The following is a 20,629-nucleotide window of genomic DNA, read 5'->3' as shown; positions in this document are numbered from 1 at the left end:
GTGAGCCACCATGTGGTTGCTGGGAATTGAACTCAGGACCTCTGGAAGAGCAGCCAGTGCTCTTAACCTCTGAGCCATCTCTCCAGCCCCCCAGATCATTCTTTTCTATTACTCGTTTTATATGTATGGTGTTTTGCCCACTTGTGTATATCAATGCACTATGTCTGGTATCCTCAGAGGGCATCGAATCCCCTGGAACTGAAGTTACAGATGGCTGTGGATACCTGGAATGAAATCTGGGTCCTCTGGAAGAGCAGTCAAGGTTTTAAACTGCTGAGCCATCTCTCCAGACCCTCAATTTTTATGTTTTTATGGAAAAACCCTATCCTCATGCTGATACACTGTATGGCAATTTTTTGTACATCTGTTATCATGGAACTTTTTAAAAATCCAGCATTATATTCTTGAGGGGGGGGAGGGTACATCTATAAATTCTAGTCTGGGTCAAAGATAGAGAAAAGATGGTATAATTACAGAACAACTTGGTCATATCATAGGCTTTTAACATATACATACACATACGTGTGTGTTTCTTCTACTTCATTTTACTAATTTCTTTTCTTTCTTTTTTGTGACTGGGTCCCTCTTTATATCCCTGGCTTTCCTAGAATTTGCTGGCATTGAATTCACTAGGTCTGCTAGCCTCCTGGGTATGTGAGGCACAATAGCAAGCTAAAAAGATTCTTATGAATAAAACATCTGAAAACATCTTTGTTATCCATATTCATCCATCCTAAAATGACATAGGCATGTTTGTATGATATCCAATACATACCTGAGTTTCTGGTTTATATTTATCCACCCACGGCTCAACATCAGACAGATACTCTTTTGAAGTTTCTACACCATAGGTCTGCTCTAAAGAAAACAGCTTTCCTCTTTTCCTATTCGTCAATCTGTTACTGTCTAATGTGGAGGGCGATTTTTTCCTTCTGTGACTTGAGTTATTCAAACCTAAAGACGAGGCAGTGATAGTAGTGATGGCAGCAGTCGCTGAAAAACCATCAAATGATGGGTCTACCCAGTCTGTGACCTGCAAACAAATAAAACTAAAATTACTGCAAGTTTTATACCTATTCCCTATGTAACTGAGCTACTTTAGAAATATGACTATAACCCTCAAAAGTCCTACAAATTATATATCTACTATGAGTATTTTTTTTTAAGATTTTATTTATTTATTATGTATAGAAAGTCTACCTCTATGTATGCCTGCAGGCCAGAGGGCACCAGATCTCATTACAGATGGTTGTGAGCCACCATGTGGTTGCTGGGAATTGAACTCAGGTCCTCTGGAAGAACAGTCAGTGCTCTTAACTGCTGAGCCATCTCTCCAGCCCCCTACTATGAGTATTTTTTGAAACAGCGTCCATGCTCAGGCTGACCCAGAATATACTATGTAGCCAACAATAGCCTTGAATCAGAGCTGTTCCTGTCTCAGCCTCCCAAGTACACTCAGTACTTCTTCAACTTTTCCTTTTCTCTCTCTCTCTCTTTTTTTTTTTTTTTTTTTTTTTTTTGAGACAGGGTTTCTCTGTGTAGTCCTGGCAATCCTGACTCCTTCTTTTGACCAGGCTAGACTTGAACTCACAGAGATCAGCCTGCCTCTGCCTCCTGAGTGCTGGGGAGAAACGAGAACCTGTATTAAGTGCCAGATTAGTCTTCAAACTTTATAAAGATAGGAAATTCTAATGCTCTAATGCTGTGCTTGGTACTTACACTGTAATGGAGCAGTCTACACTTTAGTGAGACAGGCTTTCTAGGGAAGGTGCTATCTTAATCACAGAAACTTTAGGAAAGACCAGCAAATTCCACACATTCCAGTCCATGTTTTCTGGTCTACAGAAACTGCTAACCTCTCCCTGTTTCCTTCCACTACTTCCTTTTCTTTAATACCTTAGGTAAAAGCCAAGAGGTGGTGACACAGGACTTTAATCCCAGTACTTTGGAGGCAGAGGCAGATGGATCTCTTTGAGTTTGAGGCTAGCCCAGTCTACAGAGAGGGTTTCAGGAGAGCCAGGGCTGTAACATAAACCTTGTCAAAGAAAAAAATACTGAATTGAGCAACAACAGCACTAAAAGTGTTTTCCAGATAATGAAATTTTTTTAAATGTCTGGGTGTGATAGCACAAGCTTCTCAGCCTTGCAGTGACGAGACAAGAGCAAGAGGATGGCCACAAGTTTGGGATAGCCTGCTCTACTCTATAATAAATCTAGAAAAAAAATCTCATTTTTGCCTGGCTTTGAAATGTCCTGCCTGATGAATGAGGGAAAATCAGATTCAAGGATACTCTGCTTGGGTATCCTTGGGCGTTGCTCAGCAGTAGAATGCTTGCCCACATCACTAGGCCCTGGCTCCAGCCTTGACCCCTACATTGGAGACTGATACCAACAGTGGAGGGGACTTAATTACAGTTGGGAACTCTTTGTTAAGATAATGCTCCTCTCAGAGATAGAGTCCAAAACTAGAGGTGAAAATAAGGCTTGTGGGAAGAAATGTGGGCTGATAACTACTTTATCAATCCTAATTACACTTCACTCTTAGGTCAGAAGGTTAGGAATATTATCAGCAGTAGAAAAAGTTGTGGAGAAAAAAACGCAGTCATAACCAGTTGATTCATTTTTTTTTCTGTACTAAAAGACTGGCAATGTTACTATAAATGTTTTCACTTTTCTGTATTTAAAAGTGAATGAAAACAGTTCTATGCTAAACTTACTGACAAAAATATTGATTTGCATATTATTTATACATTTTGTCGTTTCTTACTTCTTTCTACCATGAAAAAAGAAAAGCAACAAAGCTACATAATTTACTTGAAATCAAAAAAAAAAGCTCGAGCCACCTGTAGGGAAGTGGTTCTCAGTTCCCTTGCAGATGATAACATCTGGACACCTCTTGCACCTAAATTCCTATCTTGCTGAAAAAGGACACACTGAACTTCGTGACTTCTAAGAAGTAGAGTCCATGGTTAAGCTAACAAATTACCACACACATACTGTCTTTTCTATTCAAGAGTGCTCACTCTGTGTCACTGGGACTACAGATGCTTTCTCAAAGCTGGGCAGTGGCTCGAGCCTTTAATCCCAGCAACTCGGGAGACAGAGGCAGCCTGATCTACAGAGTAAGTTCCAAGACAGCCAGGTCTACACAGAGAAATTCTGTTTTGAAAGATTTAAAAAAAATTTTTTTTCCAGAATTAAGGTTCTGGTTGTTTTGCAGCTTATTACCAGACTTTGGGTCGCTAATCTCAACAGACATTGGACCATCACTACTCTGCTAGGATTAAGTCACTGAGAACAAACAACCTTTTACCATTGTCTTTTCTTTGGGGGGGGAGTCGGAGAGCTGGGAGGGGGCCCTGCGACAGGAACCATTCTGGCTGTCCTGTAACTCACTCTGTAGACCAGGCTGGCTTAGAAATCAGAGATCTGCCTGACAAGTGCTGGGATTAAAGGCGTGCACCACCGCCATCCGGCTTTGTCAACTGTCTTTAGGCAATCACTACACAGCCACTCATACCTTTGTGGAAGAAACCTTTGGTCTAAGGAAAGTTTCTGACATTATAAACTTTAATAGTTCCCATCAGTAGTATACAATTTGGAGTACACTGAAGTGTAATTCACCTGGGAAAAAAAGGAAAGAAAATTCTCAAGTTAGGAAAAACTATAAATACAGAATTATAGTAATCGGTATTTAAATACACAATCAGCCACATATTAGGGGCTCGAGAACTAATAAGAGAAAATTAACATGTTAAAATCCTAAAGCAAAGTTTAGTTTAAATGACTACAATTTTATCTAATAACCAACCTGTAGTGGTATACGTTTTTCACAAGCCCCACACTAAAAGTTTCCCACCTAGTAAAACAAATCCTCTTCCCTGATATAATTTAGGATTAGAGCCTGAAGTTTCAAAAGGGCAGAAAAACATCTACTCAAGAAAATATACTTGTCGAAACACAAGACGCTCAAGTCCGTTACTGGTCCGGACTCTCTGAACAAAAACAAGACTGACAATCTCCTCCTCCAATAAACAGACAACTGTCTCAGATGCTGCCAGGCTCGTGGACTAGCTGGAGAAAAACGAGACCTGCAGGAAGCATCCCCAGCCGATCCCCCTCCGCCGCACACGCTGCACAGGGCTCACACTCAGCTCACACAGCAGTCCTCGGTAATTCCGCAGAGCTGACACCTCACATCACCGCTCGGGGCTCGTCTCCCACATCCTACAGCAGTCCATATGGGAGGGCGGGTCGGGAGGACAGCCCGGGTAGGCGGGAAGACGAAGCTAGCCTTACGCCTCTAGGACATTAATAAGCACAGCCGAAGCCGCCGCGGCCTTACTTCCCGGGAGCCGGAGCCGCGTCCCCTCGTGGGCGGAACGGAGCGAAGGAGCCCAGGATCTCCTCCCAGTGGGAAGATAGCGGCCCAGCCTCCCAACCCCGCCGCAGGCTTCCAGGAGGGACCGCCTCCTGGGGACCTTCCTGACCGCCGGCGCTTCCGCGACGCTATCAGAGGGGCGGGGCGGGCAGCAGAGCGAGTCGTATAGGCGTCCGGCGTACCGCCTGACCCAAAACGCCGGCCGGGGTTGCGGCCCGGGTTCCACCGTTCGATAGAAGCGTAGCACCGGGTACCGGGAAGTCATCGGTGCGTGTCAAGGACGCCTAAAGCGCGTCGGGAGCCCCGAGCGGGGCCGGGAGGAAAGCGAGCCGCGGGCGCACACGGCCACCCGCCCGCCCGCCCGCCCTTTCCGGCTCCTCCCTGGAGAGCGCGTTGGGCGTGTGAGCCGTGGCGCTGGCGGCCTGGGAAGGAGGACTATGAAGCTTCCGAACATCCTGCTCACCGGTTAGGGCGCGCGGCGGGGCCGGGCCGGGGACGCCGAGGGGCCGTGAGGTCCGGGGGAGGCAGGAGGGGGTTGCCTCGGGCCGCGCGGCGTGGCGTGTGGCTGTCGCGTGAGGACCCGGCGCGCGCGGCCGTTGGGGGGAGGGGGCGCTAATCCGGGTGGCCGGACGCGGCGCGGCGAGGAAGGAGAGCGGCGTCCGGTCCCGCTTCGCTGCCCCGCCCGAGGCTTGGTCTTTGTGAATCTGGTATTTCGCCTGGAGAACGGGCAGGGCTGCGGGTCCTTTGTCGGTGTTGGGCTCGGGGTTTCTCCATCCAAGTGCGGTAAAAGCGGTTTCTAGCCGGTAGGAGATGGGGTGATGGTGGGGTCCTTGGGCCTTCCTGGTCGTGATTTTTTTTTTTCTCTTTCCCTTTGCTTCTGGGAAACACTGCCTAAAAGATTTCGGTAAATGCTTTGGATGTTCGTGAAGAGACGTGACCGATTAACGGTTTCGGTCGGTTGGTGTCACAGGCTTTGTCGTTGTTTCGGTGTGAAAGCTGAGCCCGTGATGGCCGTTGGGGCCGTGGAATGTTAGATTTGGAGCCGATCGTGAGTGGGGCTCTTCTGTATCTTCGAAGGTTTTACTGGAAATATTAAGTTGTAGCGTCTAATACCATCGTAGGCCAGTCGTACAAAAATTAAATGGGTGTAGATGCTATTCTTTTATACAAAAAAAAATTAAGATCCTGTTTGTGGAAGCAGGGTTTTTGTCAGTTAATGAACCATAAGCAAATTTTAGCCTTTAAGAGTCCTTAGGAGGGCCGGTCGGTGGTGTCGCACGCCTTTAATCCCAGCACTCAGGGAGGCAGAGGAAGGAGGCGGATCTCTGAGTTCGAGGCCAGCCCGGTCTTCACTAGTTGCAGGACAGGCTCCAAAGCTACAGCGAAACCCGGTCTCGAAGAACCAAAAAAGAAAAGAGTCCTTACATTTTACAATATCTGATTTGCTTGGACAGACAGTATCTTGGGGTTTATATAAAGCATTGAAGCTAGTAGGCTACCATTTGAGACCCTGGAGATGTAGGCATGAAGCCCTGAGTTGGATCCCCACGACTACATAAACTGGATGGCATAATTTGTTTGTTATCTTTATACTAAGGAAAATCAGAAAGGCTAGCCTGGAATGCACAGCCCCCTGTCAAAACAAGAGCTACACCATAAGAAGTCAGACTAAAGTAAAATAACCATGCTGAGTTCAGAGTTCACACAAGTTGAGTCAAGGCTTCAGATTGCTGTACCGCAGTGGAAATGTTTTTCTAAATACATTTTAGAGGCATGATTTATCGGGGTTACTTAAGTTTGAACAGCTTTAATTATGTTTTGATTGTTTTATAATTGTGTTAACAATAAAAGGAGAAAAGCGAAGGACAATGTATAGGATATCAGTGCTGTGTGTGGATATATACAGTGTGTGTATGTGTGCACTTGTTTAAACACATACCAAGCAGGACGTTATGTCCCTTAAGATATCACAAACACAGAAAGCTGAGAAAGGCCTGGTTTATAATAGTTCCCTCTGGGGAAGTTACCAGAGTTGGGGGTGAGGAGTAGTGACGTGCTCTCATGCCACCTAAATTTCTTCATTAAAGCAGTAAATGATGGCAGTTTATTTGAGGTACCCAGTTTTAGGCTGGGAAGGTTCATGTTGTTGCGGACAGAATTTGCATCAAAATTGCTGAAATCCTACCCCTGGAAATTAGGATACAGAGACTGACACCAAGTCATTTCTGAAGAATTTTTTGTTTAGTTGGTTTGGTTTTGAGACAAGGTCTTTCTGTGTTTCCTTGGCTGTTCTGAAACTCACAATGTAGACCAGGCTGGTTTTGAACTCACAGAGATTCATCTGTCTCTGCCCCCTGAGTGCTCACCACACCAGGCTTTCTGGGGAATTTTTATTATATCATGGTATATATTCATATGTGATTGCTAATTAAGAAAATTTTTGTGTCAGTTAAGACCCTTCAGGGCAGACCAACTGACATCTAATAAATAGCATTTGAACCGTGTTTTTCTGTGACTTCTTTTACAGGTACACCCGGGGTTGGAAAAACCACACTAGGCAAAGAACTTGCGTCAAGATCAGGACTGAAGTACGTTAATGTGGGTGATTTAGCTCAAGAAGGTAAGGTGCACTTTGATGTTGGATTTATGTTTTTAAGTCAGGTAGTAGAGTGTTAGTACTAATTAGCTAAGTGTTGCTAGAGGGTCCAGAAAGCAGAAAGACACCAGTAGTAAGCAATTTGTGTTCTGCTATGGACTACAGAAAATAAAAGACTACTGTTACATAGTTATTTTGGACATTTTTCCCTTCCCTAACCCAGTGTTTGTGAACAGTAATAATGGGGACAGCTTCTGTGAGGGGTTGGATAGATAAGGTCTGAATATGAAGAAGAGGGAAAATGCTGTGGGTGGTTTTTAAACAAGTGTGAGTTTATTGATCTTCCATGAAGGACAGATTACTGTGGACTCAAGCAGTAGGATATTACTGTTATTTTTATCAGTCACTTTAGCTCTGATAGTTACCTGCCCAGACTCGCTGCATATAGTCTGAAGTGGTATTTTTACTGATTTTACCGTTTTCCCTTAATCTTTTATTACTTAACTATTTGTGTCATCTTTTATATTCCACACTCAGAGAAGGAACTCAGTATTTTTAAGCAGAGGGAAGTTTAGGTATACAAAGATTGCTGTTTTACATTTTAGATAGAGTTTTGAAAATTTTAACACATTTGAAAATTTTAAATTCCTAACAGTTGCTACTAAAGTAACTATTTCGGTTTGATCTAATTTCCATATTTTTTTTAAATGACCTAAAGTCTGATCACCGGATATCATGGAGTCTGGCAAGATGGCGTCTCCCAAGAGCATGCCGAAAGATGCACAGATGATGGCCCAAATCCTGAAGGATATGGGGATTACAGAATATGAGCCGAGAGTTATAAATCAGATGTTGGAGTTTGCCTTCCGATATGTAACCACAATTCTAGATGATGCTAAAATTTATTCCAGCCATGCTAAGAAAGCTACTGTTGATGCAGACGATGTGCGATTGGCAATCCAGTGCCGGGCCGACCAGTCTTTCACTTCTCCTCCCCCGAGGGATTTTTTATTAGATATTGCAAGACAAAGAAATCAAACCCCTTTGCCATTGATCAAGCCATACTCAGGGCCTAGATTGCCACCTGATAGATATTGTTTAACTGCTCCAAACTATAGGCTTAAGTCTTTGCAAAAAAAGGCACCTACTCCTGCAGGAAGAATCACAGTTCCGCGATTAAGTGTTGGCTCAGTTTCTAGCAGACCCAGTACTCCCACACTAGGCACACCAACTCCACAGACCATGTCTGTCTCAACTAAAGTGGGCACCCCAATGTCCCTCACAGGACAAAGGTTCACAGTGCAGATGCCTGCTTCCCAGTCCCCTGCTGTGAAAGCTTCAATTCCCGCAACATCAACAGTTCAGAATGTTCTGATTAATCCGTCGCTAATTGGGTCCAAAAACATTCTGATTACCACTAATATGGTATCACAGAATACAGCCAATGAGTCAGCAAATGCACTGAAAAGAAAACGGGATGATGATGATGACGATGACGATGATGATGATGACTATGATAATTTGTAATCTAGTCTTGATGCATGTAACATGTATACTTGGTCTTGAATCCATTGTACTGAAATTAAGCATGTTAGATGTTCTAAAGCTGTATTTTAGAAAGTGGTATTTAATAAGTATGCTTTCCGTGCTTTCCAATTGAAATGTTGAGTTTTAATAGAGCTAGTAATGGTTTTTCATCGACCTTTATGCATAAAAAATAAAATTGTCATTTGTCAATTTGATTCTTGGTACTTTGGCAATTATGTTTTCAAAGCAGTTTTCCCCTCATCTTGAAGTTGTTACTGTTATTATTTATAAACATGTGGTGGGGGACCAGTCCCAGGAGAGGCTACAGTCACGTGCCTCCCCCCCTCCCGTCGTCCCCTGTGGGTGGGAGACAGCGGTGGGTAAGAGACAGACTGATATGCCATGCAGAGAGTGTGGGTATAAAGTTTACTTAGTGGATTATGGAGGAGAAAGGGAAGGGGAGAAGAGGGGAGGAGGGAGAGGCATTAGTTACCTCTTCAGAAGAGGGACAGAGAGAGCAGGTTGCCCTCCTTCGTCCTCCTTCAGCCCATAGCACCAAGATACCAGCCCACTGGGGCGTGGTCTCTCCCTTTAAAAAAAAGCTGCCACTTCCCTCTGCACTCGCTCTGGCTTCCAGAGACTAGGCTCCCTTCCTGATTGAGCAGAGGGCTGTTGTCTGATGTGATCTGTAAGTTTTTCCCCTTTAAATAAATAGCTTCTCTATTGGTCATAATTCCAAACTGGTATGGGATTGTTTGTGATTTATGCCTTCAGGGAGGGGACTTGTCTCTTAAAGGGACAGGGTTCTCAGGTGACAAACCAGGCCAACAGATTACAACAGTTACAGCCTTTGTTACTATATTTGCGGTGCTACCTACCTCTGATGTCTTCTGATGCTTTAATTATTTATTTATTTTGAGGCAGGGTCTCTCTGAGTAGTGCCAACTGTCCTGAAACTATTTTGGCCATGCTGGCCTTAAATTTATAGACTTTGTCCTGCCTCTTCCTCCCCAAGTGCTGAGATTAAATGCATTCCTTTGGTCATATTTAAGACTCTTGGCATTTCTTACTTTCTACCTCACTTTTTTCCAATTTTTTATGTATATGGGTGTTTGTATGTAAGTGCACCACACATGTGCCTGGTGTCCATGGAGGCCTGAAAAGGGCTTTGGATACCCTGGGACTGGAGTCACAGACGGTTATAAGACAGGTGGGTGTTGGGAATTGAATCTGGGTCCTCTGGAAGAGTGGCCAGTACTCTTAGCCATTGAGCCATCTCTCTAGATCCCTGCGTCAATTCTTAAAGTTTACAACTTTTCTTCTTGCTCAAATGATTCTCCTGACTTAGCATCTCAGTACCATGAGTGTGTAAGATTGCTTATATTATTATCCTGTATCCCCTCACATTGCTCTCCACGTGATGTTCTTTCTCATATACAATTGTTTTAGTGTTTTTAGCATCCTTAATTTCCCTACCCCCAGTTTATTAGTTTTTAACCCAATGAAGGCTAACTCCAGGGTACCCATAGGTCTGGGACTGGTAGGATAATGTAGCTCATTGAATTCATTGCAGATAGAATTACATTCATGCTAAGCATACACTACCACAGCTACTTGCTCCATAGATAGAATCTTGGTTTGTCTCAACTCAGGAGTTGGCAAGCTCCTGCTAGATATTTCCCTGAGCTAAGGAACACTAGACACCTATTCTGCATAACTGTCTAAACTTCTAAGCACACATCTCCAAATTAGCGTATTTAAAGAGCAGGACTGAAATCATCTTTGATTCTTCTTACTACCTCCTGGTTCTAACTTCCCACACAAACACATTCTCTGCACAGTTCTACTTGGTCTCTAACTTCTGATGATTTCTCTGGGGAAAATCTATATAGTCCTCCTTTCCCACCTCCCTGGCCATTGGTTTTGTGCCTAGGGTTTTTGTTTTATTACTTACTCTGTATGTTTTTACTGGTGTGAGTTTGTCATGGCACACATGGAGGTCAGAGCACAACGTACAAGAGTCAGTCCTCCCTCACCTTCCACCACATGGGCCCTGGGGATCAGACTCCTGGTAGGGTGGTAAGGCAGCAAATACCTTTACTTGTTGAGCCAGTTTTGTTTTGTTTTGAACAAGGTCTCATGTAGCTTAGGCCGACCAGCTACGTAGTGCGTAGCTAAGAATAGTCTGTTCTGGTGCTTCTGTCTGTCCTTCCTTAGTGCAATTACAGGTATGCATCCCGACATGTGGTTTATTTGGTGCATGTCACCTTAGGTGCCAGCCCATATGTGAGAAACCTCAATCTCTAATCTCTCACTTCTCGATAAAGAAAAGGTGAGAAGTAGCTGGGTGGTGCAGCTGCACACCTTTACTCCCAGAACTGGGAGGCAGAAGCAGGGGCATCTCTGAGTTGAAGGCCGGGCTGGTCTACAAAGCGAGTTCTAGCACAGCCAGAATTGTTACACAGAAAAACCCTGTCTTCAAAAACAAGACAAAATCATGTGTATGAACAGTTATAGAATCAGCTTCCTCTTAATGTTCTAAACTGTATGGTTTCTTCATTTGAAATTTGAAGTGAACTTTAAAATCCATCTCTACCGTCGTCACCCTCAGTACATACTGTAGTGACTGGTTTCCGGGAATTCTAAATTCTTCATAAAGAATGCCTGCTGCTTCCAGATTTGGCTCCAATTCACTGTTTACTCAGAAAACAATAATCTTTTAAAATGAGAAATGAATCACTGTATTCCATGTTTAATATACCTTTTCTTTCCTTGATCTAAACTCTTTATGCAGTCTTGACGGCCTTTTTGATCTGACTTTAACTTACTTAAACCCTTAAACTATTTTCTGATGGTTCCCTCCTCCGGTCCTTAGGTACTCTCTTTGATTATCTTGCTTTCTTTGGATTAAAATGGTCTGCTCGGTTCTCTCTATACCCCATCTCCAGCTAACTACTTCAAATCTTTGCTTAGAAATTACTCCTAAGAGCTGGGGAGCTAGCTCAGTAGATAAGAACTCTGGGTCTGGAAGCACAAGGTAAAAAGCAGGGAGATGCATGCTGCAGGTGCCTCAGTGTTGGTGGGTGGAGACAGGCAGATGGTGGGAGCTTGCCGGGCAGCCACCCTATCCCAGACAGTGAGCCCTGTTTATTTAGTGAGAAGCCCTGTCTTGAGGCAGTCAGGCCAATAGTAATAGAGGAAGACACCCAGTGTCCTGCTCTGATCGCTACAAAGGTATGCACACACCCATACCTTTGTATGCATGCAACACACACAGATACACGTGTGCGCGCGCACACACACACACACACACACACACACACACACACACACACACACTACTTCTGAGCCTCCCCAACACCTTGAGGTTATGCTAGGTACTCATCCAATTCCTCCTCTAGCAATATAGTCCCATTTCCAGATTTGCTGTCATCTCCAGTTTATTATAAGTTCTTTAAGGGAAGGGATTGTAGTTGTCTATATATCTTGTTCACTAGTGTATCCTTATTATCACTTCAATCACTGGTACATCCTGTGTGATAAAAGTTTTGTGGAGCCTGGACAGCGGTGGTCCATGCCTTTAATCCCAACATTCAGGAAGCAGAGGCAGGTGGATCTCTGAGTTTGAGGCCAACCTGATCTACAGCACAAGTTCTAGGATAGACTCCAAAGCCACACAAAGAGACCCTGTTTCCAAAAAAAAAAAAAACAAGTTTTATGGAAATGAGTATTTGAAAGTTTGTATTACACTTGTTATATTAAAATATGTTGGCATGATTTAAAATATCCTTCATCAGCCAGATAATGATTATAGAACACTTAATTCTAGCACTTGAGGCAGATCTGAGTTTGAGGTTGGCCTAGTCTGCAAAGTGAGTTCCAGGACAGCCAGGGCTCCACAGAGAAAACCTGTCTTGGAAAAAACATACATACATACAAAAGGAGGCCAGTGAGATGACTCAGCAGGTAGAATCACACATGTGAAGACTCACGTGCTCATTAATTGTCTACATATTCTCCTACACATACCATGTACACATACAATAATAAAAAATATCTTCGTTTCTACATTGAAGGAGGCCTGCTGCAGGAGCATGCTCTTCACCAAAATGCCTCTCTTCAGTCCCAGGGGCTCATGTCCCCAGATGGTGACAGAGGTGCTGGGGGTTATCCTTGATGGTTCCTGTCTCCCCTCTTCCTGGTTTGGACACCATGTGAAGTAGTGGCAGCTGCAGGCTCCCGCCACCTCGGACTGAAGCAGCTCTGTCCTGCCTTCTCTGCTGCAAGGACGGACTCCTGAAAGCATGTCTCAGACCTTTGCTCCTGCTGTGGTGGGCATTTGCCACAGCTGTGAGAAAGGGAACCACTGCATATGGAACAGGAATGGGGTAGTTCCCAAATAAGACATCGCTGCTGCTGCCAGTGACCACGGATGCTTGTTTGTGTGGTCAAGGGTGCCCTCTCTTGATTTTTTTTTTTAATTTAATTTAATTATTTATTTATTTGGTTTTTCGAGACAGGGTTTCTCTGTAGCTTTGGAGCTTAAACCGGAACTAGCTCTTGTAGACCAGGCTGTCCTCAAACTCACAGAGATTCACCTTCCTCTGCCTTCCGAGTGCTGGGATTAAACGTTTGCACCACCACCACCACCTGGTCTAATGCCCTGACTTTCACAACTGCTTCCGTTATTTTAAACTTACTGACAGCACTTGGTGTTGGTTTATGAGTTAGCTCGTATTTGGCAAGGAAGCAGCAGTGTTGTTTGTCGAGTCTTTGCCACACCGAGGCAGTTTAGTTTCTTAGCCTGATACTGTTTGTGCTAAAGGAGCATTTATCCCATGAAGACAAGTCACAGCAGGTGCAAGGGGGCTCATTCCATTGACTTAATTTCAGCCTGTAACAAAATATAGGAGGAATTAGGTAAGAAATTGACTAAGTACTGTGCTTCTGGTGGCTCAAGTATGGCTAAAGTCTATATTGTAGTGAGGGTGAGATTATCTGTTTTACCTCCTAAAAGAAAACTCAAGCCCAGCGGTGGTGGCGCAAACCTTTAATCCCAGCACTCAGGAGGCAGAGGCCAGGGGCAGACGCGTCTACAGAGTGAGTTCCAGGACAGGCTCCAAAGCTACACAGAAACCCTGTCTTGAAAAACCAAAACAACAGCAGAAAAAAAAGAAAAGAAAAAGAAACAAAACTCAAGGCTTCAATCCCAGCACTTGGGAGGCAGAGGCAGGCCGATCTCTTGAGTTCGAGGTCAGTCTGGCCTTCAAAGTGAGTTCCAGAATAGTCAGAGATACATAGAGAAACCCTATTTGGGGGGGGGGGGACAGAAAGAAAAAAAGAATACTTCTCTTGAACCTGTGAATTGTTGAAACTTCTAATGTTGAATTGAAATTCCCCAACCTTTTCTTCCATTTTTTAATTCATGGCAGGCACCAAACACAGACCACGCGCATGTCAGGCGAGCACTCTCCCACTGAACTCTATCCCTAAAGCTGAATTTGCGTCTCTGTGATTGTGCTTGTCGCTTTGGTTGTTCTTGCTTTGAGAGTGGAACTCTTCTGTCCCAGGCTGGCCTATAACTTGTTAGGTAACCGAGAGCGGCCGGCCTTGGGCTCCTGGTTGTCCCGAGTACTTGATTCTAGGCATGTGATTTTGTACCTGGCTTATTTAATGCTGACACACTCAAACCCAGGGCTCCTGCACAATCGGCGAGCCCTCTGCCAACTAAGTTATTCCCACTTTGTTTTGTTTTTGCCTACATGTTTGTATGTGTACCATGTGTATGCCTGGTGCCCACAGAGGCCAGAAGAAAGTGTCAGACCCCTTGGAACTGGAGTCACAAACAGTTGTGAGTCACCATGTGAGCTCTGGGAATTGAACCCAGGTGTCCTCTGAAAGAAGAGCAAGTGCCAGCCGGGCGGTGGTGGCGCACGCCTTTCGGGAGGCAGAGGCAGGCGGATCTCTGTGAGTTTTTTGTAGACCAGCCTGGTCTACAAAGGGAGTTCCAGGACAGGCTCCAAAGCTACAGAGAAACCCTGTCTCAAAAAAACAAAAACAAAAAAAAACAAACAAACAAACAAAAAAAAAAAAACAAGAAGAGCAAGTGCCATTAGCTGATGAGCTGTCTCTCAAGCCTCTGCCTAACTATGAGATTGGCCTTGTGATTGGTAAGCAAGTGCCCTCTGCGCTGCACTACAGCCACAGGCCCAAGACTATCTAGCTCAGAGAGAAATGGCTTTTTGGTTTTGTGTTTTGGAGTTTCAGTTTTTCAAGACAGGGTTTCTCAGTCCTGGAACTCTCTCTGTAGGCCACGCTGGCCTCGAACTCACAGAGATGTGCCTTTCTCTGCCTCCCAAGTGCTGGGGATTAAAAGGTGTACATCACTACTACCTGGCGAGAAGAATGGCTTTTGGAGATTCTGAGAAATGACATTGATTCCTCTTCCCCAGTCCTTAAGAAAGGGTGATATCAGGGAAGAGGGATACATTTCTAGAAGCAAGACTGAGATTGCTTGGAGTAAGTTTACAATTTTTTTTCTTGTTTTTTTTTTTTTGTTTGTTTGTTTTCTGAGACAGCGTTTCTCTGTATCTTTAGCTGTTCTGGAACTCACTCTGTAGACCAGTCTGGCCTCAAACTCAAAAGACTGACCTGTCTCTGCCTCCCAAGTGCTGGGATTAAAGGTGTGCGCCACTGCCACCTTGCACGCACCAGCAAGTTTATATTCTTGACCTTCATCTGGAATCCAATCTTGCTTTGGTTTAGTTTGGGTTTTGTTGTTTTGTTTCGAGACAGGGTCTCTCTGCGTAGTCCTGAATGCCCTGGAACTCACTGTGTAGACTAGGCTGTCCTCAAACTCCCAGAGATCTGCCTGCCTTTGCCTCCAGCATGCTGGAATTGGAGCCCAGTCTTACTGTGTGTGAGAGTGTTTATATTTGTCCATGTATTCTCTTTTCCTACCAATCAATAATAACAAAAATGTTAGTTTCTTGCACTAATAGCCCCACAAACTCTGGTGCTGTTGGTCCCCTCCCCTTGTTTAAAGTTATTTCAATTTTGATGTTTAAAAATTTCTGAGAAAGGCTGGAAAGATGACCTAGACATTAAGAATGCACGCTGCTTTTGCAGAGAACCCAGCTTCAGTTCCTGCACCACATTGGATGGCTCACAACTGTCTGTGACACCAGTTCTCTGGAGATCCAGCGACTCTGGCCTTTGCAGGCACCCACACTCATGCACATAACTAGACTCAGACATACACGTAATTAAAAATAAGCCTTTTAGCCAGGTGTGGTGGCTAAGGCCTTTAATTCCAACCTTTAAGAGACAGATGGATTTCTGTGAGTTGAAAGCCAGCCAGATACACACAGCTAGACTCTGTCTTAGAGGGGAGGAGTTGTAAAATGCGAATCTCTTACTAAAAAATTATAGCTGGGGGGCAGGGAACCCTGATTGCTCTTTGGGCTGACGAGGGAGGGGGATTTGACTGGGGGAGGGGGAGGGGAATGGGAGGCGGCGGTGGGGAAGAGACAGAAATCTTTAATAAATAAAAAAAAATTATAGCTGGGGGTGGTAGCGGTGGCGCGCGCCTTTAATCCCAGTACTCAAGAGGCAGAGGCAGGAAGATCTCTGGTAGAGACCAGCCTAGTCTACAGATCTAGTTCTAGGATCACTAAGGCTATACAAAGAAATTTTGTCTCAGAAAAAAACAAAACAAAAAAAAAAAACTGCATTCTGCTCTTGTGGAGACCAGAGTTCAGTTCCCAACACCTATCTTGTGGTTTACAGCCAGCATCCTATAGCACAAGTTTCATGGGTTCAACACTTCTGGCCTCCTCAGGAATCTGTACTCACTGACACATGCACTCACATAAGTAAAAATAAAATTTTAAGCGTTTGCTTATGTATCTTATGTATACAAGTGCTTTGTCTATACACTAGAAGGGTGCACTGGACCCAGCTATAGATGGTTGTAAGCCACCATGTGGTTGCTTGGATACGAAATCAGGACCTTTAGAACAGTAGAGCAGTCAGTGCTCCTAACTGCTGAGCCATCTTGCCAACCCCCAATAAAATCTTAATTTAAAAAAAGAAAAAAGTAAAGGTTTTGGATAAGCTGGACATAATGATTGGTATGTACCTGCGATCCTAGAAGTGGGGATTAGGATTCCTAGTTTGAGGCCAGGGTGGGCTGCATGGTGAGACCCTGACTCAAGAGCACACAGCAAACAAAGTAAGTTTAAGATACGTTGCTGCCAGGTAGTGGTGGTGCACGCCTTTATTCCTAGCACTTGGGAGGCAGAGGCAGGCAAATCTATGTGAGTTCCAGGACAGGCACCAAAACTACCGAGAAACCCTGTTGGAAAAAAACAAACAAACAAGATAATTTAAAAGATATGTTAAGATGTGTTGCCACCCAGGTTTCCTTCTAGATAAAATTCCAGTTTTTCAGCATTGCTTTATGTGTTTGCCGACCGCATTGTGGCGATTGTACGTGTCTCAGCTGTTGTACTGGTGCCCTTTCTTGCATCTGAAAGAATCATTGTTTCCACAAACCTAGAGTCAACTGAAAATCAGTGAAAGCTACTTAGGAAATGTTAACCAACTGATGTAATCTCTTCCAGGGCAGTTGTATGACGGCTACGATGAAGAGTACGGTTGTCCCATTTTAGATGAAGATCGAGTAAGTATGACTGAACAGACAAGCGGGCCTTTGTTAGCTTTTTGGGAAAGTCGGTTTCCGTTTTTCTTAGGGCCATTATCCATCTATCTGTTGTGTGTCTATTGCAGGTCGTTGATGAGTTAGAGAGTCAGATGAGCGAAGGCGGCGTTATCGTTGATTACCATGGTTGTGATTTCTTTCCTGAACGCTGGTTTCATATAGTTTTTGTGTTGAGTACAGATAATAGTATACTGTACAAAAGACTTGAAACACGGTAAGGAAAAGAAAAAAAACACTGATTTTGGTTTGGATTTTTGAGACAGGGTTTCTCTGTGTAATAGTCCTGGCTGTCCTGGAACTCACTCTGTGGACCAGATTGGCCTTGAACTTAGAGGTCTGCCTGCTTACTGCCTCCCAAGTGTTAGAGTTAAAGGCAGTGTACCACCACTGCCCAGCTTCAACTGAAAATTTGATTTAGTAAAATATAAGAGATAGAAACCCCCAAATAGCCAGGCGGTGGTAGCACACAGCTTTAATCCCATTTAATCCCAGCATTTGGGAGGCAGAGGCAGGCGAATTTCTGTGAGTTCAAGGTCAGCCTGGTCTACAAGAGCTAAAAGAAAGAAACCCCCAAATAATGCTTTATCCTTGATACAAGGCCTTTCCTACAAGAAGAGTCAAACAATAGTATTTTTAGTTTGAACACTACTCATTCAAATTATCCATACATCAAGGGGGAAGTTTATGAAGATTAACAAGATAACAGCATTTCACAATCATTAAAATACATTTTGGGGACTGGAGAGGTTAAGAGCACTGGCTGCTCTTCCAGAGGTCCTGAGTTAATTCCCAGCAACCACATGTTGGCTCATAACCATCTGTAATGAGATCTGGTGCCCTCTTTTGGCCTGCATGGATAAATGCAGAACACTGTATACATAATGTATATATTCATGTGTGTGTATATATGTATATATGTATGTGTGTGTGTGTTGGACCTACCCACATAGAACATTAGATTTAACCAGAAAAGGGAACTTGGAAGAAAACTTTTTTCTGATATCTTTTGATCCAGACTATAGGCAGGTGGAGAGTCTAGAGGGAGTTAGCAGACAGTATCAGAAAGAAAAGCTCCAGAATTTTGTCAAATCTAGGGTCAGAATGGCCAGCTCTGATTGGCCAATGGGATGCGTGTAAAATCCTTGCACAGAGGACAAGGAGTAAATATATGACAAACTAGGCTAAGCAAGATCTAAATTTCCATCTTTTTCTTTAAATAGTGAAAAGCCACTATAAACCTTTTTTAAAAGATTTATTTATCTAAGCATACAGTGTTCTGCCTGCGTGTATGCCTGTGGGCCAGAAGAGGGCACCAGATCTCATTATAGATGGTTGAGAGTCACCTGAACTCAGGGCTTCTGGAAGAGCAAGTTTAGAGAGTACATGGCCATATTGTCAAAGGTCACTGATTCCTGAAGCTTAGATGTTAAGGAGACACTATTATTCCTGTAGACTCGATGATGAAGACCACTGACCCAAATTATGGCCAAACTAAAGCAAGCTTTATTCGTGTTCACATCAAGGCAGGATTCATGAGACCAGCCTCAAGCCAATTTCCCATACCCCTCCCTGCTTTTAGGGCAAAACTGCAAGGTGGGGTATTTCCTTTTTTTTCCAAGCAAGTGTGGTTACAGAAGTGAGACCAGGCAGGTAGGATTTTAGAAAGCAGCTAAGGAAATTGTCCTGGAGCATTTGTTACACAGAATATTTTTTTAAATACTTATTTATTATGTATACAGTATTCTGTCTGTGTGTATGCCTGAAGGCCAGAAGAGGGCACCAGACCCCATTACAGATGGTTGTGAGCCACCACATGGTTGCTGGGAATTGAACTCTGGACTTTTGGAAGAGCAGGCAATGCTCTTAACCTCTGAGCCATCTCTCCAGCCCTATACAGAATATTTTATGATTGGGAGTGGGGCGCAGCCCTGGTCTGAAAAACAGAAACTTAACTACAAGTACAAAGTGGCTTCTAGGAACAAAATGGAGTTGGTCTGGCTCTTCAACTGCCATCATTGTTTTTCTCTATTGCTATCAAAGGCTCCAAATGACCTCAGTGGCTTTTTAGCAATCGAAGGCATGGATGCCATGTCTAAGGGTTCTCTGGCCCCTCAGCTTTTTAACTGGCTGTTTAGTTGATTATTTTATATACTGCCTAAATATTATATAAATTCTTTTATTATCTTTGGGATTAGTAAAATACAGATAACATTTTTATGATGAATTATCTAATCGGTGTATGATATTCCATGTTCTCCTTTGTGTATACTGTCTGTCTTTCATAAATTCTTTTTTTTTTTTTTTTTTTTTGTTTTTCGAGACAGGGTTTCTCTGTGGTTTTGGAGCCTGTCCTGGAACTAGCTCTTGTAGACCAGGCTGGTCTCGAACTCACAGAGATCCACCTGCCTCTGCCTCCCGAGTGCTGGGATTAAAGGCGTGCGCCACCACCGCCTGGCCCATAAATTCTTGCTATGGATCCTTTACTCCTATTTGAGAATCTGACTTGAGGTGGGTACTTGTTTATTGACTAATTGATTGGTAATTATATGAGCAGCTAATAAACTAGCAAGGGATTGAGATAAACTCAAATGTAGTGTCATAATTCTTACTTTAGCTCTCATGTCAAAGAAGTCTCGTGCAGATGCTATTCAATTTCTCTAGGCAAGTAGATTATGTGAAGTATCTTAGGTAATTGCTGATATATTCACAGTGTCCAATCTCTGACTTGTTCCCGAAGCCATATTTAATACCATTCTGTTTGCTTTACCTCTCTGCCTTCCAGGGGTTATAATGCCAAGAAACTACAAGACAACATTCAGTGTGAGATTTTCCAAATTCTTTATGAAGAAGCCAGAGCATCTTACAGAGAAGAAATTGTGCACCAGCTGCCCAGTAATGAACCAGAGCAGCTAGAGGATAACATCAACCAGATCTCAAAGTGGATTGAGCAGTGGGTCAAAGATCATAACTCTTGACCTAGAGGAGGTTAGCCAGGCGTGGTGGTACACACCGTTGATCCCAGATCCTGGGAGGCAGAAGCTGTTCCACTTAGTGAGTTCTAGGCCAAGCAGGGCTATGTAGTTAAGACTCTGTCTCAAAGGGAGTGTGGGGGAACCAGCCTGGCCACTGTATAGCTACCCTTGTTGATATCACTCAGTCACGTAACAGAATGCCCAAAGATCAGCAGAGAAAACTATGTTGCAGCTCTAGCTGCTGCCTGGATTTCTTTTTCTCCATGAGAAAGCTTAAAGAATCTCAGATACTAATATAAGTTATTTTATTAAGGATTAAACCTAAAAAATCAAACTCAGTGGATAATAAATCTGGTCAATGGGTACATATCTTTTAAATTTACTAAAATGTAGGTGATCTCTCAAAATAAAAATGGAAAACTAAAGATTCA

General features: G+C 43.7%; 3 protein-coding genes across 7 annotated transcripts in view; 2 read left to right on the top strand and 1 right to left on the bottom strand.

Moving 5' to 3' along the window:
• Rad17 (RAD17 checkpoint clamp loader component) overlaps window positions 1–4,968 on the bottom strand; it is a 25,116-nt gene extending 20,148 nt beyond the window's left edge. Inside the window, exons 1-3 of one of the 5 annotated variants that reach the window (XM_050160464.1) lie at window positions 4,845–4,968; window positions 3,521–3,624; window positions 776–1,033 (exon numbers count right to left, since the gene is read on the bottom strand). In XM_050160464.1, the coding sequence (XP_050016421.1) occupies window positions 776–1,033; window positions 3,521–3,562 (300 nt within the window). In that variant the 5' untranslated portion in view covers window positions 3,563–3,624; window positions 4,845–4,968. Of the gene's footprint in view, window positions 1–775; window positions 1,034–3,520; window positions 3,625–4,091; window positions 4,111–4,148; window positions 4,469–4,844 lie in introns of those variants that run through there. The other 4 variants (XM_050160462.1, XM_050160461.1, XM_050160460.1 and 1 more) reach the window with 4 other exon arrangements.
• Window positions 4,700–20,629, top strand: Ak6 (adenylate kinase 6). Its single transcript, XM_050160469.1, has 5 exons — window positions 4,700–4,846; window positions 6,909–7,001; window positions 17,129–17,187; window positions 17,295–17,440; window positions 20,009–20,629. Exons 1-5 carry the CDS (start codon window positions 4,819–4,821, stop codon window positions 20,199–20,201), a joined length of 519 nt encoding a protein of 172 aa, XP_050016426.1. The 5' UTR covers window positions 4,700–4,818; the 3' UTR covers window positions 20,202–20,629.
• Taf9 (TATA-box binding protein associated factor 9) lies at window positions 4,791–8,719 on the top strand. Its single transcript, XM_050160468.1, has 3 exons — window positions 4,791–4,846; window positions 6,909–7,001; window positions 7,696–8,719. The coding sequence occupies exon 3, from the start codon at window positions 7,713–7,715 to the stop codon at window positions 8,502–8,504; it is 792 nt and encodes a 263-aa protein (XP_050016425.1). The 5' UTR covers window positions 4,791–4,846; window positions 6,909–7,001; window positions 7,696–7,712; the 3' UTR covers window positions 8,505–8,719.

The sequence above is a fragment of the Alexandromys fortis genome, unplaced genomic scaffold (assembly GCF_014885135.2).
Source record: "Alexandromys fortis isolate MF-2015 unplaced genomic scaffold, M_Fortis_MF-2015_v1.1 scaffold_76, whole genome shotgun sequence".
Lineage (NCBI taxonomy): Eukaryota > Metazoa > Chordata > Mammalia > Rodentia > Cricetidae > Alexandromys > Alexandromys fortis.
This window is presented reverse-complemented; position numbering and strand designations above follow the sequence as displayed.

Bases quoted from the DNA above. Each gene is read 5' to 3' on its own strand.
- Ak6 (XM_050160469.1), top strand. From the start codon at position 4,819: ATGAAGCTTCCGAACATCCTGCTCACCG. The intron at 4,847-6,908 runs GTTAGGGCGCGC...CTTCTTTTACAG, and splicing joins TCCGAACATCCTGCTCACCG to GTACACCCGGGGTTGGAAAA. The intron at 17,188-17,294 runs GTAAGTATGACT...TGTCTATTGCAG, and splicing joins CCATTTTAGATGAAGATCGA to GTCGTTGATGAGTTAGAGAG.
- Taf9 (XM_050160468.1), top strand. From the start codon at position 7,713: ATGGAGTCTGGCAAGATGGCGTCTCCCAAGAGCATGCCGAAAGATGCA.